Source organism: Syngnathoides biaculeatus, chromosome 17 (assembly GCF_019802595.1).
Source record: "Syngnathoides biaculeatus isolate LvHL_M chromosome 17, ASM1980259v1, whole genome shotgun sequence".
NCBI lineage: Eukaryota > Metazoa > Chordata > Actinopteri > Syngnathiformes > Syngnathidae > Syngnathoides > Syngnathoides biaculeatus.
Genome location: NC_084656.1, coordinates 4,259,393 through 4,287,345, shown reverse-complemented (window position 1 = coordinate 4,287,345; position 27,953 = coordinate 4,259,393). Strand labels below are relative to the sequence as shown.

The 27,953-nt window shown below is 44.9% G+C and overlaps 1 protein-coding gene across 1 annotated transcript in view; it reads left to right on the top strand.

Annotated features, from left to right (window-relative positions):
- The window catches only part of dcc (DCC netrin 1 receptor), a 312,064-nt gene that overhangs the window by 196,027 nt on the left and 88,084 nt on the right, over positions 1 to 27,953 (top strand). The window contains exons 15-18 of the mRNA XM_061802018.1: positions 2,408 to 2,518; positions 6,664 to 6,858; positions 15,615 to 15,710; positions 27,485 to 27,723. Of these exons, the coding sequence (XP_061658002.1) occupies positions 2,408 to 2,518; positions 6,664 to 6,858; positions 15,615 to 15,710; positions 27,485 to 27,723 (641 nt within the window). The remainder of the gene's footprint in view (positions 1 to 2,407; positions 2,519 to 6,663; positions 6,859 to 15,614; positions 15,711 to 27,484; positions 27,724 to 27,953) is intronic.

Sequence of the window (27,953 nt, the reverse complement as noted above, 5' to 3'; positions counted from 1 at the left end):
ATGTAGTGTACTCAGGAGGAAGTAAATACGTCAGGGGTGCCCATACATCAGTGGCTGGTGGGCGGGAGAACTCCTTTCTCCTCACCTCCCCGCCTGAACCAATCTCTGCCTTGGGGGAAACTGCGGCCCGTGCCACCGATTGCGAATCGACACATTGAGAACCCATGATTTACATACTTTTTTTAAGTCATGATGACGTGGATCTTTTGTTAGGTTCTGAGAGAAGGATTATGTCGTCAGACGTGGAGTTCTAGAATGTTCCTTTAAGGACAACGATGGCTGTCATCGGAGCTTTTTATTAATGCAGCTGCTTTTGGGCAAGTACACAATGTACACGGACGCCACACTGCCTTTTTGACATTTCCGAAATATTTGCTGCAAATAACATTTGCCTATTTGGAACATTGGATTCGACTATAGTGACGATAAGTCGTTTGGCTAGCTACCCCGTGTTACATGCTACTAAACTGTCTTTGCACTTCTTTTGTGTTATTGTTTTGTGTCATATTGTATTGTGTGTGATTAAATTGTCTTAAACGCATTACAAGTTCTTTGTTATATTTTGCTGGTTTGAGCAAGGGGATTTATTCTAAGTTCACAAGTAACATATGCTATAAACTCACACTCACAATCGCACCATTAGCACGTTATTTTTTGACATAAATCCAGTGAACATGCAAATGCTATGTGACTGTGGTCTACTCTGGAGACCAATACAGTCCTCGACTCTCACTCCTGCACCCAGCCCACAGTGGAAGTACGATGGACGGAACACGAGGAAGCAGAATAGGGGTAAGCTCAGACGTGTCTGAGGTAGATTAGCATCTCGTCCACACACAGCAGCTATCTCTTCTATCAGTCTGGCCAATGTCCATTAAGATGGACTATATTCGTTTGCTCCGTACATTTACAAGTTCAGGGAGGGAAGACTCGCAGAAGGGGGACTGATGCCTAATGCCGTGACAATGCCGTGATTAGTAAACACAGTTCACTGCTGCTTTAGTTGATGATCATAACCTGATGCCTTCTACATCCTGGTGGGCGATTTTAACCAAGCCAATCCCAAGACCACGTTTCCACAACTTTGTGGACATGTTCAATTTCCCACAAGAAGCAACAACATCCTATACAATGTTTTCACAACTCACAAAGGAGTCTGCAAAGCCTCTCCTCCACCTGGGAGCCTCAGACCACACTACTGTGTTGCTAATGCCTGCAAACAAACTGCTGGTTAAGGTGACAAACCCAACTAAGAAAAAGATCCGGGTGTGGCCAGAGGGGTGATTAGAGGCACTCGAGGACTGTTTTGCAACCACAGACTGGAGGATGTTCAAACAGGCAGCCACCCACAACAACATCGCAGACCACTTGGACAACGCGGAGGCGTGCATGGGGAAGTGCATGTCTCCAGAACCATCTCCATCAAGGCCCATCAAAAGACAAGGCTAACAGGGCAAGTTCACAGGCTTCTGAAGGCCTGGAATGCTAGCTTTAGAGCTGGGGGTGAGGTGAGTCTGAGGACAGCCAGGGCCAACTGTCACATAGCATCAGACTTGTGAAGAGTGAATCCATCCTCCCGAGTATTCGAGCAAAAGCAACACAACGAGGTGGCATTTTGGCTAACATGCAGAAAAAACAAGTAATGTCTCGCCGGTACAAGAGGTAAAGACACCAACTCTACTGCTGGAGCTGTATGCAAAATACATCACTTCCGGTTTCTTGTTCATCTCAAAACAGTCGACAGAATTTTCATGGCGGGAGATGAAAAAATCAATATACGGCAACATTTTGACGTCTGTGAGCAAATGGATGAGTCCTTTCCATCTGATTTATTTTTTTTCTTTTTAGATTAACAACATACTAAATTTCATGTTTTAGTTGTCAGTGGCACTTTAAGAAACTAAAATGGATTTATCTGGAGCAGACATTATATCCATCCATCCATTTCTTTGCTGCTTATCCTCACAAGTGTCACCAGAGTGCTGGAGGCTATCCCAGCTGTCATTGGGAAAGAGGAAGGGTACACCCTGAACTGGTTGCCAGCCAATTGCAGGGCACATAGAGACAGACAACATTCACAATCACACCTAGAGGCAATTTAGAATGTCCAATTAATGCATGTTTTGGGGATGTGGGGGAAAACCCACGCAGGCACGGGAAGAACATGCAAACTCCACACAGATGGGCTGGGATTGAACCCGGGTCCTCAGAACTGTGAGGCGAACACTTAACAGCTGGTCCACTGTGCTTCCTGAGAAATTATAGATTTGATTAATTCCTATGCTTTAGGGACAATTGGTTCGGTTTGAAACAATTTGGTCCGCTTAAGTTTAAGTGATGAAAGCAAGCAAAGAAAGGTGGTACCTGGATGATTTTATTTTTTGTATTATATCATTTCTACCTCCAGGTCTTGAGAAGGGCAGTCAGTACAGTTTCCAAGTTGCAGCCATGACCATGAATGGAACAGGTCCACCCAGTGAGTGGTATGCCGCTGAGACACCCGAGAATGATTTGGATGGTGAGAATTCACACAGAGAAAAAATGCATATTTGCGTCTGTGTTTGTGGGTGTGTGTCCTTGTGTTTGTGTGAGTGCAGTGATCTGTGAAACAACATGTAAATACCTCCCCTATTCCAACATTCTCATAAATATTTAACTAGTTTAAAGGGCGAGACACATGAATGTAGGGAATCTTTACTTTTGGAGGTGTGGGGGATGAATGAAGAAGAGATTAAAAAATACCATCATATTCTAAATAATTAAGTAGTAATGTAAATGATTTATGAAGACAGGGTGTTCTGTAGACTTGTAAAGAGTTTTGCTTTCATAAGTCACAGCTTTATTCAAGACAATGAGCTATTACACTTAATCAGCAAAATTGCTTCTTGATGGATGGCACAAGTTGGGGCCCTTTACAAAGAATTGTTCATTTAGGCTTAACCATCACTTTTTTCACTTTTTTTTCATTCTGTGAAGGCCAGGATCAAAAAAGCAACATCATGAGCTACAAAATGCTGAGGAGGGAAAAACTAACTAAATAAAGGTAACTGTGGTACAACATTGTGGGCCAGAGCCACTAATATTTCAGGTCCAGAAGCAGGCCAGTACACCAGATGGTGGTTGCTGCAAATGCAGCGGCTCCTCTCTCTCCATACATGTTTTCATATTTCTTCTGTATGGAAACTGAGTGTGTTTGTCTCCATCGTGGCCTCACACATAATTGTGCAATGACTGCAAAGCATTTCTGCTAAACATTCGCAGAACGTTATTTTTTGACATAAATCCAGTGAACATGCAAGTGCTATGTGACTGTGGTCTGCTCTGGAGACCAGTACAATCCTCGACTCCCACTCCTGCACCCAACCCACAGTGGAAGTACGATGGATGGAACACGAGGAAGCAGAATAGGAGTAAGCGCAGAGGTGTCTGAGCTAGATTAGCATCTAGCCCACACACAGCCGCTATCCCTTCTATCAGTCTGGCCAATGTACATTAAGATGGACTATATCCGTTTGCTCTGTACATTTACAAGTTCAGGGAGGGAAGACTCACAGAAGGGGGACTGATGCCTGATGCCGTGACAATGCCGTGATTAGTAAACACAGTTCACTGCTGCTTTAGTTGATGATCATTACCTGATGCCTTCTTCATCCTGGTGGGCGATTTTAACCAAGCCAATCCCAAGACCATGTTTCCACAACTTTATGGACATGTTCAATTTCCCACAAGAAGCAACAACATCCTATACAATGTTTTCACAACTCACAAAGGTGTCTGCAAAGCTCTCCTCCACCTGGGAGCCTCAGACCACACTACTGTGTTGCTAATGCCTGCAAAAAAACTGCTGGTTAAGGTGACAAACCCAACTAAGAAAAAGATCCGGGTGTGGCCAGAGGGGTGATTAGAGGCACTCAAGGACTGTTTTGCAACCACAGACTGGAGGATGTTCAAACAGGCACCCACCCACAACAACATCGCAGACCACTTGGACAATGTGGAGGCCTGCATGGGGAAGTGCATGTCTCCAGAACCATCTCCATCAAGGCCCATCAGAAGACAAGGCTAACAGGGCAAGTTCACAGGCTTCTGAAGGCCTGGAATGCTAGCTTTAGAGCTGGGGATGAGGTGAGTCTGAGGACAGCCAGGGCCAACTGTCACATAGCATCAGAGAAGCTATGAGGCAGTACTCCAGGAGGAGCTTCAGCAATAGCAGAGACACCTGGAACCTGAGGCGTGGTATCTAGACCATCACAGACTACAAGACCCCCTAACCGCCACCCACACTCCTGACCTGCGACAACTCCTCTGCTGGATCACCCCTGTGACTTATTTGCTCACTTTGATGCAGACAACAAAACTCTAGCACAGTAGATACCTCTGCCTCCCCCTACTACTCCTGTTCTCCTTTTTTTGAGTCACTGGAGTGATTGGTTGGGGAAAGGAGGAATCAAGTTTGGCCTGTTTGTCTGCAAGCTCATTGCCCGGGAGATTCCAATGGCATATTAGTTGGATATTTTTGATGGGAGGAAAGGTGGCAAGTTTGGATTTGATTGAGAGCGTGGAGGGGTCTAAGGCAGTGGGGTTGTCGGGGGATTGAAGGAGGGACTTGCAGTCCGTGATGATGGAGGCTGAGAACCAGTTGTCATTCTGTCCGAGCCAAGTGATGGCAGCGTTCAGTGTAGCCTTTTTGGCCTGAAAAGAGCTGTAAAAGGACCCGTTAGGTGAGTGCCAGGAGTGAAACAAGGAGTTGCCTCTGAAGACCACTAACCCAGCGCCGCAATTCTTCGTGGCGTTAAGGGTGGAGCCATCAGTGAAGAAGAATATGTGTGTTGGGCTGTGGGCCGCAAGCGTTTCCGTAGCTGCAGCTAGTTGTTGGGAGGGGGATGCAGATTTTGGGATCGGCATGAAATGGATGGGAGGTGGAGGAGGCAGGGTCAATAGAATAATAAGGTTATTTGCAGTCTCCATGTCCGGGGTGAGGTTGAGGTTGGATAGGATAGGGGTGGTGAAAACGTCTCCAGTCGCCACGTTTTAGGCAGTTTGGCAGGTGTGTCTGGTATAGCACCCTTCTGTCATCGTCGTGGTACCAGGTGGGACCAGTCATCAGCCTTTTTAACCGGGAGAAGATTGGTGATTAATGGGCTTCATGCAGGACAGCGTCGATAGTTGTTGTTATGGCGCGAGTCACGTCTGATTGCGCCCTCTCCAGTTTCTCGATTTTGGAGGAGGAAGCCCAGTATAACCAGGCAGGAGCTGTGTATTCTGCAAGTGATCTGATGGTTGCAATGTAGATCGTCCACATATTCTGTGGCCGCCACCCCCAAGATGTACCCATCAGGGCGATTGGGCAATAGCTCCTGATGAATTGAGGGTCTTTGCCCTTTTTATGGTACGGGATGATCTCAGCCATGTGCCAGGCTTGTGGGCACCATTGGGTAGGCCAGCTGTGGTTGAGTATTTGTAGGAGAGCAGGAAGTCAAGCAGCGAGCAGGTGCTCTGGAGCAATCCCCTCTGGACCAGCAGCTTTGCCTGGTTTGAGTTGTTTGAGGGCGAGGCGGAGTTCATCAGACGTGAATGGGCACTCAAGCGATTGCCGAGGGGAACCTTGTAGTCTATGAGCATCTCTTCTAAGCGCTTGTACAGTCTTCCTATTCGATTTGTCAGTTTGGCGCGCACTCACCCTCGCATATTCGATGACAAAGGCCTTAGCCTTGTCTGAGGCATATTCGTGGTTGTTGTAGGGAAGCATCTTGCCTGTTTTATGTGAGCGGGGTCCTGACAGGGATTTGACCACCGTCCATGCCTGCTTGGTCTCCCTGGTCTCCACAATTTTTGAGTGCTGGAGATGCCAAGCCACACATTTTGCCTCTGTAGTCTTCTCAGCAACCTCTCGGCATTTTTGAAGGTTGCTCTGTCTGGTATTGGCGCTCACATTTCTTCAGAGCCAATTCCTCTCCTTGTCCTCGCGGGACACCACGGTAAGGTACCTGGTCTTTCTCCCGCCCCTGCTGCTCTCTCTGAACAGTGTGCGGCGATCACTCAGAAGGAGCAATGCAAGGATTGTTGTTCTGGAAGGAAATTCTATTTTAGGTGTATTGTATGACATGTATAACACTTCTAACAATAAAGTTACTTGAATTTGAACTTGACTTGAATTTGAATTATTGTAATTTCTATTGATTATCACTAAAGTCAAAGGGAGCTTTGTTTCCTAAAGACCATGAGAATGCTAACATGATCTAATCTGAAGGACAATTATTACACAAAGTGACAAGATTTATTGGGCCTTAACACTCAACCAATAGTGTTAGCATATGCTAACAGTAGCTACTGGATTCAGATCCAGATGACTGTAAAAAAAAAAAAAAAGAAAAGAAAAATTATTCTGCATCATCACAACTGTATGGTGCACACAATGCAGGCGGATCAACAATAGGCTAGCAGCAAGAGAAGAAAAACAACTCACTAAAAAGGTTGGGAGGAATCAGTCTGACACAAATTAGATGCTCAGTTAGGTGGTCATACTAATGAGCTGGCAAAGAAGGAGCAGGACAAGGCTAACGAGACCCTCCCAGCACAAATGTATAGACAGGAAGTGAACACAGGAACAAATAAGATTTTCTTTTTTCATTTTGGTGATACTTGTTATTTGTGTTATAACAGAGAGTCAAGTTCCAGACCAGCCCAGCTCTCTCCATGTCAGGCCGCTCCCCAACAGTATCATCATGTCATGGACACCACCCCTCAGCCCCAGCATCCTGGTTCGTGGTTACATCATCGGCTATGGAGTAGGAAGTCCCTATGCAGAGACGGTTCGAGTGGACAGCAAGCAGAGATACTACTCCATCGAAAACTTAGGTGAGAAGATGAGGGAGGGTGACAGACCTCCGAATGAAGAATACAAGGTACTGTATTAAAGTTGTGATACAACACCTAAGCAAAAGGTGGCGCTAATGTGCATGGCTCGGCATTCTATTCGCTCTCTAGTATGTCATATTTTGTATAAAAGGTTGAACAGACAGAAAGACATGTTTCACAATGCAAGTTTTTAGTAATGGCTCAAGACAACAATGAGCCAGTCCAATCAGCAACCCTTGGGTTACATCAGCATAACACATCCTGTAGGTGGTAGGGGTTGGCCTTCGAAATAAAACATCATATTGCATCATATCCTGGATGTGTGTTTCTTTCCACACAGCATGGGAGGTCCCTGTCGCGAACAAACTGGCGGGTGTGTGATGGGCCATGGATGGCAAAGGGAAAAATAGAAAGATAGCTGAGGAAAACAGAGGGTTCAACAATTCCTTGGCGGACTTATTTCCTTTCATTGCCAATGTGGAATGTTTGCCTACATGTCTCCTTTGGAACGAAAAGTTGTCAAATAACAAAAAGAGTAATGTGTAAAGGCATTTCTAGGGAAGGCATGCCACAATTTCAGCCACGTATCCAGTTGGGAGTGAAAAACTCACTCGGCAGAATGCCCAGTTTGCCCAAAGCCACAAATGGATCAAAATTGAAATCTTAGCAACACCTAAGAAACTATTTAGGAACATGAAGAAATATGCGTTTCAAGTATTATCCATCTTTGGTTCAACATACCTATGCAAGCAGATATTCTCAATTGTCAAATACATTAAATCCAAACATCGCAACTGCCTTACAGATGAGAGCTTGCAGTCATGTATCAAGATTAAAGTCACATTTTAAATGCCCAATCTTGAGATGCTCTCTAGGTATGATCCAATAACAGAAGTCACATTCATAAGAATACAATTCAGTCAAAGGCAACAAAGCAAAAAAGTGTCTGTGTTTTGTGTAGTGGACTCGTTTGTTTCCGTTAGTTTTACCTCCGGGAAGGTAGCTCGTTGTTCCTTCGTGATAGCCAAAATGCCGGCTCATTGCATTGATAGACATTGCTTGAACACTCGCCAGAATGGATTTAGCCTTTATAAGTTTGCAAGAGACCCGGTTTGTCGTGAAAAATGGATTGCACGGGTGCAGAGGATGAGAGCTTCGTTGGTTCCAAATAACAGGTAGGTTAGGTGTATACAGCTACTAAAAAAATAATAGTTTGGGGCGGACCACGTAATCGGTCCCTCTCATAACGTAATAAAAAATCCGCGTATGAAATGCGTCGATGTGCGCATACAGCTACTAAAAAAAAATAATAGTTTGGGGCGGACCACGTAATTGGTCTCTCTCATAACGTAACAAAAGATCTGCTTATGAAATGTGTCGATGTGCGCGTTGCCCAGCCAACAATGCCTCACTCAAACTCGTGTCGATAGTGTTCATCGCGTACTACGGCGGCTTTGAACATACCCCTAAAAGCAGCCTGGCTCGGCTCCACCTCCTCGTTATATGCCACCACGGCGCCGAAAATCAGCCACACCGGCTGAGGCGCCGCGTTCGGCGGTCACAGCTTCTGCGAAGGCTGCACGTCGGGCTTTGTGACGTGGGGGGATCTGAAGAACCCAGCCGAGAATGCGTTAACTCAGTTGTGTGCGTGCATAAAGCGCCCCGGCTCGAGTGTGAACACCCAACTAAAGCAGCACCGCTCGATTCTCATCTCTGCCACGGAAGTGGATCGGACGGGGGATGCAGTTTGGCCGTGATCGCATATCTGAATATGGCTCGAAACAATAGTGTAATATTGCCCTGAGGGCTCGAAACAATCGTGTAATTTTGCCCCGGTAACTTCACTCGGTTGTGTGGCGTTGTTCTTTTTGAAAAGAGCTTCGGTGTCAGAAGGGGCGTCGTAAAAATCCGAATATCTCTCTTGTTCGGCTTCCATAGTAGCAGGCACTGCATGTTTTAAACGGCGGAAGTGACAATGACGTCAAGGACAGAGGACGCGACAAATATGGCGACCACTTGGATGTCGAGGGACACTCAATTGCGCAACTTTGCGCATGGATGACGCACAATCCGTTCACATTTATTTTTTCGTATAGACATTGAAGTGAATACTGTTATGTATTTTTCATGACAGTATATATTTTAGAATGTTTATAGAGATGACAGTCCCACTTTAAAGTGACAAATCGTGCGAGTCTACAAAATATATTACTAATGTTAAAACTAACACTGATTTGGACAGCACGATAGATCAGCTGGAAAGCGTTGGCCTCATAGTTCTGAGGTCATGGGTTGAAGCCCAGATATGCCTGTGTGAAGTTTGCATGTTCTCCCCGTGGCTGCATAGGTTTTTTTCTCCGGGCACTCCGGTTTCCTCCCACATCCCAAAAACATGCAACATTAATTGGACACTCTAAATTGCCCCAAGGTGTTGATTGTGAGTGTGGTTGTTTTTCTCGATGTGTCCTGTGATTGGCTGGCAACCAGTTCAGGGTGTACCCCGCCTCCTACATGCTGACAGTTGGGATAGGCTCCAGCACTCCCCGCAACCCTTGTGACGATAAGCGGCTAAGAAAATGAATGGATGGATGGATGAATCCTGAATGGACCAGCAGGATGTGAGTGAGTGCCCTAACATGGCACAAGCCAGAAAAATAAGTTTGCTGATCAAGAATTTGATGACTTAATTGCCAGAGGGAAAAAACAGTTTGAATGTCTGCTCGTTTTGACTTTATTCATCTGTACCGCTTTCCTGACCAAAGGAGCTGGAAGAGCTGGTGGCCAGGATGTGGAGGATCCAAAAGGATTCTGCCTGCTTTGGCCCTAGTTTGCGTTGACTGCAAGTCAATAGTGGGTAGCGTGGTGCTGACAATCTGTTCAGCGGTTTTTATTGTCCGTTGCAGTTGGAGTTTGTGCAATTTTTGTGACAGACCCAAACCAGACTGCGATGGAGGTACACAGTACTGATTGGATGACCGCTGTGTGTAGAAATGTCTCAGCAGCTCTTGTGACAGTTCTTCCTCAGAAGCCGCAAGAACTATATCCTTTGTTGGGCTTTTTTGAGGATGGTGTAGATGTTCGTCTCCCACTTCAGGTCCTCTGAGACTGCAATTCCCAAGAACTGGAAGGTCTCAATTAAGCATATAGAACCGATTGTTTAAACTCTTCGCAAACCAACCATTGTTTCAGTGCAACATTTCATCATTTTTTGACTTAAAATAAAGACAAACACCTCTGTAAGTCCTGCAGCTGGACCTGTAAAGCTGACACAATGACCTAGACATCAAGTCATAGATTATTTCTGCATGAAATGTCAAAACAGACATTTATCTTCAGTGAAAGAAACTTGAAATTACAGTACACATATTGCAGTAACTCTCAAACACCAGCAACTTTCATCTACGTTCCAGCTAGGTAACCGCTGGGTGAGTGAGTCCCAATATTTTGGTCGCTCTGTCATTTCAAAAGAATGAAAGGAGTCCCTGTTGACTGGAATCCAGATTTCTGTCACGTCCCATCGGAACGAGAGTAGGACCCAAATGCAGGACTCGGAAGATGCCAGGTAGTTCAAGGAGAAATGTTTATTATATACCGAGGTCGGGGATCGAGCAGGCAGTCCGGTGCAGCAGCGGTAGTTGGAACGTCGGGTGAAGAGAGCAGGTGAGCGGGCAGGTAGAAGTCGGTACACAGGAGAACGATCAAAGCAGGCAGAAGTAACGAAGGAGTCAGGCTTACAAGGTTGGTCGGAGAACAGGCGAAGGTCGGTACACACAGGTTCTATCCGGGATACCGGAGCACACAAACGGGACATGAAGATCAACGAACTGGCGGGGACCAATCTTCATCGAGGTGATATAAATACACAGACTAATCAGCCCGCATGAGACGCAGGTGTGCGCCCCAATCAGCGCACCCGCGCAGGCACCCGCACAGCTCGTGCTGGAGTGGCAGGATCATGACAATTTCAAGGGGAACTTTTAACTAGTTTAAGATTTAGGTGAAATACACGAGGCACGGGGCTGCAGGGAGGAAGGCAGATTTCTGGTAGGGGTTGTGATGACATCTGGGTCAGAGTGACATCTAAAAAAAAAAAATTAAAGTTGTTTTAGTGTATTGATTCATGTTCTTTCATAAGTTTATTAATTAATGGAATTTTTATTCTGTTCAATACATTTTATATTGTACAACTTTCAATGAAGTTGGGATGTTGTGCATGTGACACAAATTGATTGACTAAAAAAGGGAAGGAACCATCCATCCATCCATCCACTTTCTTTTGCAGCTTATCCTCACGAGGGTCACGGGGAGTGCTGCAGTCTATCCCAGCTGTCAACGGGCAGGAGGCGGGGTACACCCTGAACTGGTTGCAGTCAATTTTTATATTTTCTTATGGTTTATAAATACAGTAATTGATTTACTTAATGATCACACACGAGCAACAACAGCAAATATTTAATCAACAATAGTTTAGCACTTTCCATTAATCAACCTGATCATGCCAGGAAGTGCCAATATTGACACAGCAGCCGACTCTGTTGTAAATCAATTGTGCTGATGATGTATTTATTTCATTCTCATCAATAATTTAGAGGAATTCAATAAGAGAGCTGCTTGAGGTGAAAATCATCTTTTCCTTTGCACACAACAAGCAATTTGCATGCCAAAAAGACGTTAACAAATTGTGTGAATACTTTTACGCAGATGCAAAATCCCATCTCGGGTCTTTAATGGAACTTTAATGAAACCATCATATTACATGCACACGCTGGATGGAATATGCCTACAGTATGTACATGGCATTTATAATTCATGGTTATCATTAATGCATGCAATGAATCACTTGGGGAACAGAAAGAGTGTTTGTTTAACTGATCCAGATGTTGGGACGCTTAACAGAGAACATGCACCATCATCATTTCATGAGTATGAAACCATCGTGAGATTGTGTTCTTTATGCTAATTCGCTAAGTGCATCCCCATTGGCTGAGTGACCATAAAAGGGATTTAAAGAGCGCATTCTCAATTTTTGTGAGTGGAAAGGCAAAGGGTGCATTAAAAATTTGAAATCATAGATTCTAGACACAGTTATACATGAACATAGACAGTTTCACAGAGATCATGTTGCAGCCCTTTGTCATTCTATAGATAGTGAAGTTTGTGTCTTCAGTGTCACAGAAAAGGATTTTTCTTTTGTACTTGCACATTGCAATGCACCCTTGTACAAAACCTGCATTGTTCAAGGAGACGTGTATTTTCCAAGCACAACTTACTACACTTCTTAGGTTTCTAAAGTGCTTATTTCACTGGTGGAGATGTCAACACAACTACCACAGCTGATCCATTGCCTATCACCCTAAATGCCAGACCACCGTGGCGGGGTTATGTGTGCCGGCCCTGTGAATATTCGGCGTACCCCACGTTGTGCTGTTGTGGAGTCCTAGTACTTATGGCAGGCGATTGTGGCAAAATAAAAAGAGGATGTGTACATTGTGCCCAGTTGCCCATGGGAAAAACAAAAACCAAAAAACTGAAGCTACGTGAAAGCATGCAAAAAACCTAAGGCAAGCAGAGCTAATTAAGGGCAGGGACCCTTCGTCTGATCTCAAAGTTCAAACTAAGATCATCTTGAGTCGATCTAGAACACCATGGAGGAACATGTTGATGGTCAAGCACTCTAAATCAAAGTGTAGGAAAGCAGAATGCAAGTGTAGAAAAACTAAAGTCCGAATTGACTATGACTTCTACAGACTGTTTTTGCAATTTTGACCAAGAGTTAGTTAGAGCTAGACAGCAACACTTTTCTGAAATTATCAGTTAGAATCTCAACAACACTTGCACTCTGTTTGCTGTGGTTGACAAGCTCACAACCCCCCTGAATTAGATAGCGCCAGAACTTGTAACAAGGTTATAGTTAGCTGATAAATGCATTGAGTTATTTTAGCGAAAAAATACAATCCGTCAGGTCAAATGTCAGCACAAATCAGAAAAAAGATAAAATGATTCAATATCTAAAGCCGCCCAAAAAAAACTTCAGTATTTGATATTTGACACCCAAAAACTGTTTCAGCAGTTGAAACCATCAACGAGCTGTCTTGACTCAATACCGTGTGACTTTTTCAAAACTATTGTGGAGTCAGTGGTAACTGACTAACAGCAAATTACTACCGTATTTTCCGGACTATACGTCGCTCCGGAGTACAAGTTGCACAAGGCATAAAATCCATAAAAAACAAGGAAAAAAACATATATAAGTCGCGCTGGAGTATAAATCGCATTTTGGGGGGAAATTTATTTGAGAAAATCCCACACCAAGAACACACGTCATTTAAAATTTAAACGACGAACAATTTAAAATAAAAATAGAATAGAGGCAATAACAGGCTGATCAATATGCTTATGTTACATGACACAACTGGGAACGTGCCTGGTATTTTAACATCACATATTAAGAGTTATTTCAATAACGATAGCATAAATAACAGACTAAGAAGTTTACCAAAACCATCCGTGTCCCTCCAAATACCTGGTAACAAAAATCCAATGAAATCTTCATCATCTGTGTCACTTTTCATCAACTCCGCGAACTCCAGAGGTAGAAAATGCAGTGCTTCCTCTTCTACATCGCTTACGTCTAACTCATTGTCCGTTGCAGTTACAACTAGCCTATTCCAATCTTTCTGAATCCAGACAGGATGGGTTTGGTTGTTACGGAAACCCATACTTTGTCGAGCCATCGAATGACTTCCCGGAAAGTTGCACGGTGGATTCAGCCGGAAGCTGTGCTCTCCATGCGTCATCCACTGCTCCCACAGCAGGGGTCTGGAAGCTATTGCTCGCTAGCCGTACCTGGCTGTTTTGGTGGTTGCATTTGGCTCGCGGAGCCCTCATAACGACATACTGTACATGTGATTTCTGTCATGCAGGCAATACAAATGACGCAGAGACAGTTTGTCCTAGTGGGGGTGCCGTAGTCCACAGGCTTCGAATCAAACGCCAATCGTGTCGGAACAACTAATTCTGGAAATGCTTTTGACAAAGGTCACTCAAAGAAAAAAATATGAGGTGACTTGGAAAATGGATGGATGACTGTAATAATGTGTTAATAATTTTACATTTAAGTCACTTCGGGGAATAAGTCACGCCACTGACCAAACTCTGAAAAAAACTGGAATTGTAGTCCGAAAAATACAGTAATTACTCTCTTCACTCTGGCAAGTTTCCAAAAGCTCTTAAAGTAGCTGCTGTTAAGCCTCTTCTAAAAACCAGAGCGCTGGATGAGTAACAGTGTCCATGTTAGCAAGCTTTACACATCTCAACCCACCCCATCTCAGATCTCATATTCATAGCCAAGATTGTTGAGAGAGTTATTTTTACTCAACTCAGCAATTTCCTAAATTGAAATAGACATCTGACAAATTTCATTCAGGTTCCTGCGCATTTTTGAAATATCGGCACTCACGTGCACAAAGCTAAGTTTTCTCACAGTGAGCCAGTAGCTTCACAGTCACAAATAATTGAAGGCCATTAATGGAATTAGTTCCAAAGCCAAATGCCACCACAATGATGGAATATTTTGGATTGAAGTTTGATGAATGTAGTTATCCTGCTCACATCAATAAGATAATAAGTTAGATGCAACAAAGCAAATAAAAATGTGACAGTGTACGATATTTGATGCACGTGTGCTACCATTACATAAAATCTGGTTACTGGTATTTACTATTGTAATAGATGTAGCCATTGAACATGTTGACAGTGGCTGCAGACTTTTGGAAAGTAGTGTAATCAAAAAAGGATGGTTTGATCTACTTATTGCAACTCCCGCAGCAGTGTGATCACTAACCTCAAGTACTGTAGGCAGCCAGCAGCCCGTGCAGCATTTTGTCGCGGCTTCAGTTCTCAAGCATAAGAGAAGGTGGCAGGTCTGTTTATTAGAATATTGACGCCCAGAAGAAAAAAAGAGCACCAACAATGACAAACAATAATGTTTTCCACTTGCAAGACACCTCCACGAAGGATGCTACAGCAGAGCCGCGCCAACTAGCCTGAGGAACTGTAAAATATGCCTGAGTTGCTATTAACAATTTCTTATGTGGCCAACTTCATAGATTGATCATCAAAATTAAATTTGTGGTTTCTGAACACTATCATATAATTCTTTTTTATAAGAAAATGCTTATAAAGTAGAGGGAAATGGATAGAAGTATTTTTATACATATATTTGTCAAATTAATGTTTTGGCCTCAAACAGGTTTTGGTCTTTGGTTTCATTCTGGAATACAGTAGTGTATTTTTTATTTTTAAATATAGATAGGTTTAAACTTTTAGAGTTTTTAAATGAGAGAAATGTGAGAAAATGTTAAAGCCTGTGTGAGAAAAGTTAATAAAGTGTGTGGGAGGGGGTTTAACAGCCTTGAAACATATAAAAGAAATCAGGGGGGGGGCATGCTGTAAACAAACAAAAAAAAAAACATGCAGTGGAAATGTAAAAAAAATCCTGTAAATAAAAAAACATCCTGTTAATGGAGAAAAAAAAATATTTCTCCTCTATGGATTTCGCAGGTATTTTTTGAAACATAACCCCGGAGTTAAATGAGGGAACACTGTATATTCAAATTATTGCTGTATTAAGTTGCTGTTGAGGAGAAAATAAATAAAAGCTGAAAAAGCAAATGACTTTAAAAGTGTTTTCCCTACGTGCGATAATGAGCGGAATGTCACCATAGACCTCTTTTAACCCTATTTCTCTTTGACAGAACCAAGCTCACACTATGTGATTTCCCTGAAGGCCTTCAATAACGCTGGAGAAGGAGTTCCCCTGTATGAGAGTGCTGTGACTCGATCTCTGACAGGTAGGAAGGATATTTATAATCATTCTTACGCTTCTCTATGATTCAATGCCTTTTAGCCAGTGGAAAATATGATGGGAACTCAAAATACTGATACTAATAGAAACAAATTATGGTAGAAATCGTACAAAAATAAATTACAATGTACATTCGATTCACTGAGGTCCAAAACACTTTTACCTTTCTTTCATAAAACATTACTTTTAATGTATTTTACAGGCAATTGTTTCGCTAATATTTTAACATTCCTGCAATATTACAAAAAGTGTAAAAAAAAAGTCAACTATTAAGAATGAAGCATAAATCACTCAATCTTAACAAATGAAGCAAAGGATGCATCATGTGAATGTGACTGCACTTCTCGCATCTTTTTTTCTTGATATGCAATTTTTTTGTCAAGCATAACAAGAAGTTATAGATTGTAAATAAGTCAGATGATAACATTTTACTCTACTCTAATCAACAAGTGACAACTTATTATGGTGAGTCTAAAGTTAACTGTTTTTAAGTAACTTTCTTTAGTTGATGTCACCAGCAGTTTATAATTTTCTTCGCTTACCTGTCTGTGAATTAAGTCTTATTGAAGAACATCTAATTTTTTGATGATCATAAAGATGACTGAAACTGAAATAAGACTGACACAGCCACATTCAAAGAGACACATGAGGCTTGCTAAAAAGCAAGATGGTACAGTCACAAAGAAAAACCGCATTAGAGGCTACCCACCTCACCACAATAGTTCTTCACATTTCTTAATTTTCTTAACATATTTTAGTATTTATGATGACCTTTATAGTTGCTTGCTTTTATCTTTGGATTTACCTTTTGGATTTAAATTTTAACAGAGTAACTGTGTAAAAGAACTTTAAGTACACAAATTGTGATCTATCTGTCTGTCTGTCTGTCTGTGTTAGTGTGTTTGTGTTAAAAAGAATACAATGCTTTGCAAATCATGTTCAACCTATAGTTAATTGAATGCACTACAAAGACGAGATATTTCATGGTCAAACTGCTAAAATAGTTTTTTTTTTTTTTTTTTTTTTTTTCAAAAATAAACATGAACTTTGATTTTTATGGCTGGAACACGTTCCAAAGAAGCTGGGACAAGTGGCAAAAAAGACTGAAAAAGTTGCACAATTGTTATCAAACACCTGTTTGGAACATCCCAAGGGTGAACAAGGTGATTGGAAACAGGTGGGTGCCATTATTGGGTATAAAAGGAACTTCCTTGACTTGCTCAGCCATTCACAAGCAAATATGGGGCAAGGTTCTCCTCTTTGTGAACAAGTGCATGAGAAACTAGTCAGTTGAAGGCCATTGTCCATCAACATACAAGGAATTTAGGGATTTCACGTTCCATAATATCATCAAAAGGTTCCAAGAATCTGGAGAAATCACTGTATGTAAGTGTCAAGGCTGAAAACCAACATTGAATGCCCATTAGAGTTGATCGCTCAGACGGCACTGCATTAATCATCAATGTGGAAATGATCACAACGTGGACTCAGGAACACTTCAGAAAACAAATGTCAGTAAATACAGTTTTTGTATTTCGTGTGGGTTTTCTCAGTGCACTCCTGTTTCCTCCCACATCCCAAAAATACGTATTGATTGGAGACTCTAAATTGCCCTTAACTGTGATGTGAGTGTGAATGGTTGTTTGTTTCTATGTGCCTTGCAATTGGCTAGCAACCAGTTTCGGGTGTATTCCGCCTCTTGCCCAAAGTCAATTTAAGACTTCTAAGTGCCTTTCAAGGTTGTGAAAATACAGTACATTATGAAAAAAAGGATTTTTATATTTTAGCGAAATTCCACTGTATTTGTGGTCCAACAAGTTATTCATTGTATTGATGGTGCTTAGAACAAGTGGGAAGAAATGTAAAAATCCCACAGTGCCTCCACTGGTGGTTGGAAAAACAACAATGGACTTATTTGGAACATCTCTTTCTTTGCAAAAGGGAAAGTGTTTCTACACACTACGCCACCATGGTTTCTGGATAATTTACCACTCATAGTTTTCTCATCTTTCATTCACCAAACTGTTTATTGTTCTTGAGGCGATGACATCAGACAGAGCAACTTAATCAATTTATGATTAATGCCTTTTTCATTAAAAATGCGAAAAACACACACATCCATATAAAGTCTGCCATGCTTATAGGTTATTTCCAAGTTAAGATGCAATCCATTAGTCACCTTTTAAAACAATTTTAGAACCATATACTGTCACGGACGAGACTCGGGGGTGGACCCAAATGCACGACTCAGGTGAGAGGTAAGCAGTGCGGAATAAGCCTTTATTCGTTCCAATGTCGGTTACCAGGGAGTCAGTCCAAACAAGCAGCAAGATCAGTAACGGCAGGCTTACGGGGTAGGTCGGGAGACAGGCGTTGGTCGGTACACGGGAGGTAGACGTCAGGAGTACGGTAGTGCGGGAACGAGGCATGAGAGGCAATGATCTAGCAGAGTAATAGTCGTCCCCCAGGTCCTATATGTACTGGGTCTTAATCAAAGGTCATGAGACGCAGGTGTGCACCTTCAGATTAGCTGGCCACGCCCAGCCCTGGCTGGAATCCAGGAGCATGACAGAACCCCCCCCTCAACGGCCGGCTCTGGACGGCCCAGGAGCATCAGGGTGAGCCGCGTGAAAGTCCCTGATGAGGGAGCGGTCCACGACGAAGCGGGAGGGGATCCAAGAGCGCTCCTCCGGGCCATATCGCTCCCAGTCCACCAGGTACTGGACCCCCCTTCCTCTGCGACGGGAAGACAGCAACCGGCGCACAGTGTACACCAACCCACCGTCGACCATGCGGGGGGGCGGGGGTGATTTGAGCGGAGGAGCCAGCGACGATGTGCGATTCGGGCTAAGTCTGCTGACGTGGAACGTAGGGTGCACCCTCATCGCCCTGGGCAGTTTCAACGAGACGGCGACCGGGTTAATAACTTTGGAAACCGGGAACGGGCCAACGAACCTGGGAGCAAGTTTGCGGGATTCCGTCCGCAGCGGGAGATCTTTGGTGGAGAGCCACACTCGCTGTCCCACTCTGAGCTCTGGTGCGGCCCTCCTCTTGCGGTCTGCTGCGGCCTTGTAGGCGCTGCTCATGCGCAGCAGTGTCCTCCGAGCTGCTTCCCAGGTCCGTTTGCAGCGTCGCACCACGGCCAGGGCCGACGGAACTGTGGATTCTGTGACCAGTGGAGGAAACAGGGACGGAGGATACCCATGCACGACATGGAGTGGAGCCATACCTGTTGAAGCGGAGGGTAGAGAATTGTGAGCATACTCCACCCACTTGATGTGCTGGCTCCACGTGCTCTGGTCCCTGGATGCCAGACATCGAAGACCGGTCTCTAATTCCTGGTTAATCCTCTCAGTCTGGCTGTTAGACTCTGGGTGATGACCCGATGTCCGACTTGCTGAAGCGCCGATGAGGTTGCAGAACTCCTTCCAGAAACGGGCGCTGAATTGCGGACCCCTGTCCGAAACGATGTCCTGGGGTAGGCCGTGGTAACGGACGACCTCGTCTAATACCAACTGGGCTGTCTGCTTGGCCGACGGGATCTTCGGAAGCGGCACGAAGTGGACCATTTTGGAAAAACGGTCCACTATGGACAGCACCACTGTGTTCCCTTGAGAAGGCGGCAGGCCGGTGACGAAGTCCAGCGCGATGTGTGACCACGGACGAAAGGGGATGGACAGGGGTTGCAACTCACCAACGGGCCGTAGGCGGGAAGTCTTATTGGCAGCACACACCGGGCAGGCGTTGACGAACTCCCTTACGTCCTTGCTGAGGTTAGGCCACCAGAACCTTTGTTCGACCACTGAACGTGTCTTCGCCATACCCGGGTGGCAGACCGTCTTGTTGGTATGGGCCCAGTTGATGACGTCTCCCCGCAGAGATGGGATGACGAACAGGCGGCCCGACGGACAATCCGCGGGTGACGGTGTCTCTCCCAGAGCCTCCTTCACCCACGACTCGATCGCCCAGGTGAAACCGGCCACGAAGCACCCCGCTGGCAGGATAGTAGCGGCGTCTGAATCCGTGCGCCCTCCCTCGTGGATCCGCGAGAGTGCATCCGGCTTGCCGTTTTTGGAGCCTGGGCGGAAACACACCTTAAAGTGGAAGCGGGTGAAAAATAGGGCCCACCTGGCCTGACGGGCGTTCAACCTCTTCGCCGACTTCAGGTATTCAAGGTTCTTATGGTCCGTGAAGACAACGAACGGTACTTGCGAGCCCTCCAGCCGGTGCCGCCACTCCTCCAACGCGCTCTTGACCGCCAGCAGTTCCCTATCTCCCACGTCGTAGTTCCTCTCTGCCGGGGTCAACTTTCTAGACAGGAACGCGCACGGGTGGATCCTTCCATCCCTGGGACTCCTCTGCGACAAGACTGCTCCGATTCCTGAATTCGATGCATCCACCTCCACCACAAACTGGTTATCTGGGTCCGAATAATGAGAACGGGCGCAGTAGTGAAACTTGCCTTGAGCCTGCTGAAGGCCTCCTGGCAGGTCCCGGACCAGTCGAAGAGGGTATGTGGCGAGGTGAGCGAATGCAGAGGAGCGGCCACGGAACTGAAGTTCCTTATGAATTTCCTATAGAAATTGGCAAATCCCAGAAACCTCTGTACGTCCCTCCTGTTGGTTGGGGTAGGCCACCGCAGCACCGCGTCGACCTTCCCAGGATCCATCCGTATCTCTCCCGCAGCCAGGACGAAGCCCAGGAAGGACACGGATGCCCGATGGAACTCACACTTCTCCATATTCACGTATAATTGGTGCTGCTGCAGACGCCGGAGCACCTCTCTGACTTGTTGAATGTGAGAGGTTAGGTCTGCTGAAAAGATGAGAATATCATCCAGATAAACAAAGACAGATCTGTTCAGGAACTCCCGAAGCACGTCGTTAATGAAGTTCTGAAAGACGGCCGGAGCGTTAGTCAGTCCGAAGGGCATCACCAGATACTCATAGTGCCCTGTGGGGGTGTTGAACGCCGTCTTCCACTCATCCCCTTCCCGAATCCGCACCAGGTGGTAAGCGCTGCGCAAGTCGAACTTGGTGAAGATCCGGGCTCCCTGGAGGAGTTCGAATGCTGTAGAGATAAGCGGCAAAGGGTACCTGTTCTTGACTGTGATGTCGTTCAGGCCTCGGTAGTCGATGCAGGGTCGCAGCGTGGAGTCCTTCTTCTTGACAAAAAAAAAAACCCGCACCGGCTGGTGAGGATGAGGGGCGAATGAGTCCGGCTGCCAGCGAGTCCTCGATGTAGTCCCTCATGGCTTGATGCTCTGGTCCGGTTAAAGAGAACAGTTTCCCTCTGGGAGGAGAGGTGCCTGGCAGGAGGTCAATCGCGCAGTCGTATGACCGATGTGGCGGCAGAGACTTTGCTTTAGATTCAAAGAAGACCTCCCGTAGGTCATGGTAGCAGGAGGGCACTGCGGTCAGGTCCAGGGCGGTACTAGGTTCTGTTAGCCGAACCGGCGCAACTTGAATACCCCTGTCTCTCCGGACAGCGACACAGCGACTGAGACAGTCCTCTCCCCAAGTCTTGATCTGACCCGTGGCCCAATCTATGTGCGGATTATGTTCTTTGAGCCACGGGCTGCCCAAGATGATGTCGCTACTACGTGCGTCGAAGACATGAAAGCTAATATGCTCCGAGTGAGCGTCCGGAAAGCTCATACGTAGCGTCTGAGTGCGATGTGTAACCCGACAAAGAAACTTGCCGTTGGCGGCATAGGCGTGACGAAAACGTTGCGTGGGAAAGGTTGCTGCCCCCAGCTCCTCGACCACGCGGGGATTTATCAGATTTGCTTCCGACCCAGAATCAATGAAAGCCGTCACAGAGCATGAACGGGAGTCCGTTCCCAAGGTTAGGTGAAGAAGGGACCTCCCTGACCCCGTCGCGGTGTACCGCACACTCACCGGAGTAGCGATCCTGATGTCAGAATGCCCTGGTCGAGTCGGGCAACGGGCGATCAAGTGTCCCAAACGCCCGCAGTAAAAACAGCGTCCCTCTCGTCGCCGACGTAAGCGCTCCTCCGCTGAGCTGCCAAGCCCCTCCACTTGCATGGCTTCCGGTGAAGCTGACAACACGGGTGGCCGGGAAGCGGAAACAACCGGACTGCGACTCTCCCTCTCCTCCTCCCTCAGGCCCTCCATCTGTCTCTGCACGGTGAGGCGCTGGTCCACCTTAAGGGCCAATGCGATGAGGGAGTTAAGCGAAGGCGGAAGATCCATGGCCACGAGGTGACCACGGATCTGTGGGGACAGTCCCTCGTAAAACGCGTCATGGAGGGCTTCCTCATTCCAGCGGCTCTCGGCAGCCCGAATCCGGAACTCGATGGCGTAGTCGGACACGCGGCGACGCCCCTGGCGAATTGTCATGAGTGACGACGCCGCCTGGCGTTCCGGAGCCGCATACTGGAACACCTGGGTGAGCGCGCAGACGAAGCTCGCCCATGAACGGCAGGTCTCCGAGTTACGGCTCCACTCAGCGGTGGCCCATGCCTCCGCCCTCCCTGTCATGTGGGAAATGACGAAGGCGATCCGGGAGCGGTCCGTGGGAAAAGCGGAAGCTTGCAGCTCAAAGTGGAGATCGCACTGCGCCAGGAAGGGCTTGACGTTATCGGAGTCGCCTGAGAACCGCTCTGGTCGAGAGAGCGGAGTGATGGTGGCACGGGGAGGCACAGGAGCGGCCGCGCTAGCTTGGGAGGCTAGCCACGGTTGCAGCTGGGTGCAGAGCTCCTGGATCTGGTGAGTCATACCCTGGAGAGCAGCCTCTTGCTCACCCAGGCGTTTGCCCTGCACTTGCAGCGCACGGCGAATGGCTTCAGAGTCGGCTGGGTCCATGTTCTTGGCTAGATCGTTCTGTCACGGACGAGACTCGGGGGTGGACCCAAATGCACGACTCAGGTGAGAGGTAAGCAGTGCGGAATAAGCCTTTATTCATTCCAATGTCGGTTACCAGGGAGTCAGTCCAAACAAGCAGCAAGATCAGTAACGGCAGGCTTACGGGGTAGGTCGGGAGACAGGCGTTGGTCGGTACACGGGAGGTAGACGTCAGGAGTACGGTAGTGCGGGAACGAGGCATGAGAGGCAACGATCTAGCAGAGTAATAGTCGTCCCCCGGGTCCTATATGTACTGGGTCTTAATCAAAGGTCATGAGGCGCAGGTGTGCACCTTCAGATTAGCTGGCAACGCCCAGCCCTGGCTGGAATCCAGGAGCATGACATATACTTTATATTACCCAGAATGCCAACTTAGCAAGTAAGCGCCAAAAAATAGATGGAACAAAACAAATACACGTGCTCACATTTGTGAAGACAAAACATAACCTAACACGCGAGGAATATTGACATTCCCAAAAGGCCAAAAGCCGCCAGACCCTGATGCAAGAAAGCTTCCCACCTCACCCCCACTCCACATCAACTCACATAAAAAAAGTTTAATTTAACATTTGGCTAACATTGTAAAGGGGTTGGGGAGCAGGGACTTAAAAAACATTTCTCTCGCTCACAGGCAAAGTTTTTGTAGGACAGACTGAATCATATAATGGTGCCACCCCACCCCCCCATTTTTATGAGCATTATTGGGCAAAATTTGCAGATAGATCATCATTAATAAACTGTCTTGTCCACAACTCACCACCCACTCTCTACTGAGACACAGCTTTTTAAACGGTGATGACAGGAAAAGATGGGGCAGGGGAACAGATGAGTTTGGGGCATCGAGTGACCTGAAGGAATTAAGCGAGAACATTAAACAAGCAACAAAACAAGGACATGTAAGGGTAAACAAAGACTGGGGAAAAAAGGTTAAATATGAAATTTGTTGAGGCAGAAGGAATGAAGGAAATGTGAGCAACGGTAGTAGAAGAAAAGAGGGACGGGGAAACAGGAAGAACAAGAAGGGGGAAATGAGCATGCGTAAGAGGGCGACATGTAGAGAATAATGACAGAAGAAAGTGGGAGTAGCAGGAATAGTCCAGTCTTCATCAGTATTCTGTTCTAACTCAAGCTTCTATTAAGTGGCTGAGTGACTAATGTAACTGATGTCGTGTACCTCCATAAGATTCAGCTCTTACTGTATGTCTACCTCCAAGTTTTAAACTACACCTTGCTTGCAGATTACATCGAAATCTGTATTTTAGCCATATTAGTCTTACATTGGCCACAGGTTTCAGAGCGCCTGAAAGGACGGCATTATAAGTAGAAGATGATGGTGATGTGATGAAGTGATGTCGTGAGCTCACTTCTCCATTGTATATAAGCCCTCTCTCACCGCTCCTTCTATCCATGTCTTCCATAACCAGAATACACATATTTTTGTCCTCCAAAGAGTCCTATTTCTTTTGGAGGTTATAGTAGGGTCTGAGTCTTGACCTGACAAGTTCCCCCTCTGTTTTGCCATGCGTCTCCTCTTCCCCAATGTCCGTTTCTCACTGCACTTGACCAGATCTATTTTCTACACGTGTGGTGATCTGTCTTTGGGGTGTACCAGTTTTTATCTCATTTTGTTGCCATGTTTGACGAGTACCATAATATTGTGCTGGTTGAAATTTTTTTGTCAGACCAGATACATACAGAATAAAAAATGGACGAAAAGGTGGCATTGGATCCATTGGAAGAGATGTTATGTTCTTCTGTTATGCGATGGTTTTTTCACCTTTGTGTATCAAGAGTGATATTTTTTGTTGCAGATATACAAACACATGTACTTGTCCTTGTTCAGTGTTGAGAAAAAGGGAGATTATATTCAAGAGTAATGATGAAATCCCCACATTTTGGGTTTTATTTCTTTCAAAATGTTTTCCCAAAACATATTTTGAGCCACACAATGCAAATGAAGGATTCAGTAATAATGATTTACACTGCCAGTCTGCCTGCCCAGTCCAATTTTACTTGCCATTTTGTGCTCTGGAACGATAAACCTTGATGTGAATGTGTAGGATGGCAGAACTGTCAGCTGTGTAAAAACTGCCTTTACCAATTACCAGTCTACCCCAACAATGATTTTAAAAGAGAGCTGGATTAAATCAGCAAAAAATACAACTTTGTTTGATTAAAAGGCACACAAAATTGTCTTTCCTCCCCAATTCAGCTCCACTCTTTAAGTAACATGCAAGTGTTTGCCCCAGCGGTAGGTGAAATGTCCTCCAGCTCGTATACTTTAAAGTTCTGAACTTTTCTGTTGTTCTCAGTCATAAACAAGGACTCGAGTAATAACCCCGAGCTCCAATTAAATTCTGTGAACCCGAACCAGCGTGGTTTTATAGCATTTTTCTTTGTCTCTATGTTTCTCATTTTACAAGGCTTAACTGTTCATAGATCTGAGCTATCAAAGCTGGAATAAGCACACCATTCTTGTAAAATTGTATTCTACACTCTGCTGTGCTCATTCCAGCTCTATAAGGACATCTATCATCGCATCTGTTTTATCTTTTGCTGCTATACTATGGAGCTCCTCAGTGGCACACTTGCATGCTGGCAGGATGTAAATTATGTTAAAAGGGCATGTTTTGTGTCAATTATTTTGTGAGTCATTATTTTCTTTTATTATTTGCTAGTTATGCTACTCTGCTTGCTGTGGCATGATCATTTTAGTTTCGATGTGACACTGTGACTGTGTATAACATCGTCAGTAATGACCTACCTACACATGCAGTGTGTTAAGCTTCTTCTGCTTACAGATGTCAACTGCAATTGTTCCTCATTGCCTCATGAGCGCCATCATATGGTAATTTATATGCAGACTAAACCCGTGCTGGCATGCATGTTGACAGAGAAACCAGTCGGTATTAATCCTGCATCCATTATTTGCTGATTTTTAGTATTTGCAGGGGACTAAGGAACATAGCCCCTGTGAATAACGGGGGGACACTCTATATATATTTTATGGGGGCAAGGTGTCAGGGGTGTGGTCATATCACTGTCATGTGTGCGACTGCTCCTGGGTGCAGTTCCTCACCTGTGCCTCATTGAGGATAATGATGTCATGTATTTAAGGCTCATGTGTCATGTCTTAATTTGGCAGTTTGTTGCAGAAGACTATGTGTGAGTATGCGAGCTTCGTGTTGGTATCTGTGCCTCGTGACCAAAAAGTTCACGTTCTTTATTGTCAGTTGTGTTATACATACATGACATACGACATACCTGAAATAGTATTCCTTTCAGTCCTACGGTGTTATAATATACTAAATAGTTAAAAATAAATTAATAAAATATGAATAGTCTGCTCTGTCTAAAATATGTCCATTAGGCCTTATACTATAGACCAGGAATCTCAAACTCAATTTACGTTGGGACCTCTGGAGCCAGAATCTGGCTGAGGGTGGGCTGCAGATGCTTGGCCTGTTTCTCTGGTTGTATCAAGCATGGTCAATGTCACGCCCTCGAAGAGCCATATACGCCACCGTCATCAGTAATTTTGTCAGCTCCGCACACAACACTGTAAAAGTGCCATTCATTTAAAAAAATAAAAAAAACAGGGCTGCACGAATATTAAACTTTAATAGTAAAGTGGGGGCTGCAAAACATCATCTCGGGGGCCGCATATCCCCCTGGGCTGCCAGTTTGAGAACCCAACTATAGACAAGGTAACTAACCAATGTGGTCAATCTGGCTAAATTAACAAGAACTGCAATTCCTATATAGATTATGTGTACATACATATACCGAATTGAAGACACTAATTTCCCCATAGGTATGAATGTGGGTGTGAATGATCGTGTCTTTTCTGTGCCCTATGATTGCCTGGCAACCATTTCAGGGTTTCACGACGGCCCCAGCCCAAAGGTAGCTGGGAAATGCTCCAGCACTCCTGTAATCATTGGGAGGATAGCCGCTCAAAAAATGGATGGCCGAATATTTTTTTTAAAAATATAGTGGGAAAAAAAATCAAAGAAAATTAAGCAAACTTATTCTTAATTGGAATCTCTTGCACAACCCCATTCTGCTGTTCTTTATTGCCCGATTAATAAAATGGCTCAAATGCATTTTTTTTTCTGAATGCACATAAAGGGAGCACACTCTTTGACGGACTGAAGACACTGATTCAAACAGATTGTTTTTATTGGTACAGATAGTGACCAAGAATTCTTATGATATCTGGGAAATGATGGTGTGTGTACTGAAATATTTTCATCATTCATGACTAAAATACCATCATTTTGTGAAGAAGTATTAAGCTTCAAACTTCTTTTCAAAAAGTTACATTTCAAAGTTTGTTAAAGAAAATCCGCGCCTAATTAAAGGTTTTCTGATAATCCAGTCCCGCCCTTGTTTGCCTATCCTGCAACTGCTGCCACAGAAGCAGTACTAAAGCACATCATTTTTATTCATATCACAGTAACACAAGGTGGAAAAAAAACACATTTGGTTTCCTAAATCACAATTTATACATCACAGTATAGGACTTGAGTATTTTTTTTTCATGTTGAACTTTAGAACTGTTCGTCTGTGTCTCCAGTATGTCTTTTGTTCTTGCTCATAGTTATAACCCTTGTCTCCAACTTTCCTCTTATTGTTGTCTTTTTCTCTCCATAATTGTTTTCTCTCCCTTTTCCTTCTGTCACTCCTCCACATCTGGCATGCTTTCATTTTCCCGACATCTTTAACTAACATTCCAAATAATCATGTATTTCCTTTTATAACATATGTTCCCAAATAACAAAATACATACATGTAATGTATGCCTGGCCTACCCATACAAATCATCGGGCCACATTAATTACGCTGTGAATATACCTCACATCACCTGGTCATGTTATCAACCATACATCAGACCCCATTGACCCATCTGAGGATGACCTTTTCCATCTCTTTGATAAATACCCGACTCCCATGCCAGACACCAGCACACCCATGATACCCCCTGTTGGGGTCCAAGCTGTGTCTCTCTCCTCGGACTCAGTACGTGTTTCATGGGCTGACAATTCCATGACCAAGAACCAGAAGTCATCTGAGGCGCGCTACTACTCCGTCAAATGGAAGACCAGCTACTCCACCAGCGGCAAGTACAAGGTACACACACATTTAAACTGCAGATGTTCTCCATTACTGACTTTCAGACAGGAGATTGGAGGGTAACTACACGAGACTCAGCATAAAAGAAAATATTTGTCATAAAGAGCAGGAAAGCTTCTCCTCCATATTTTACACTTTCTGCCAAGAGACTGATTATTATCAACTTTTTTGTACGGGTTGGCGTTACAGGTATCGCTTTTATGCAGGCTTTTTATGACAGAGAGCTG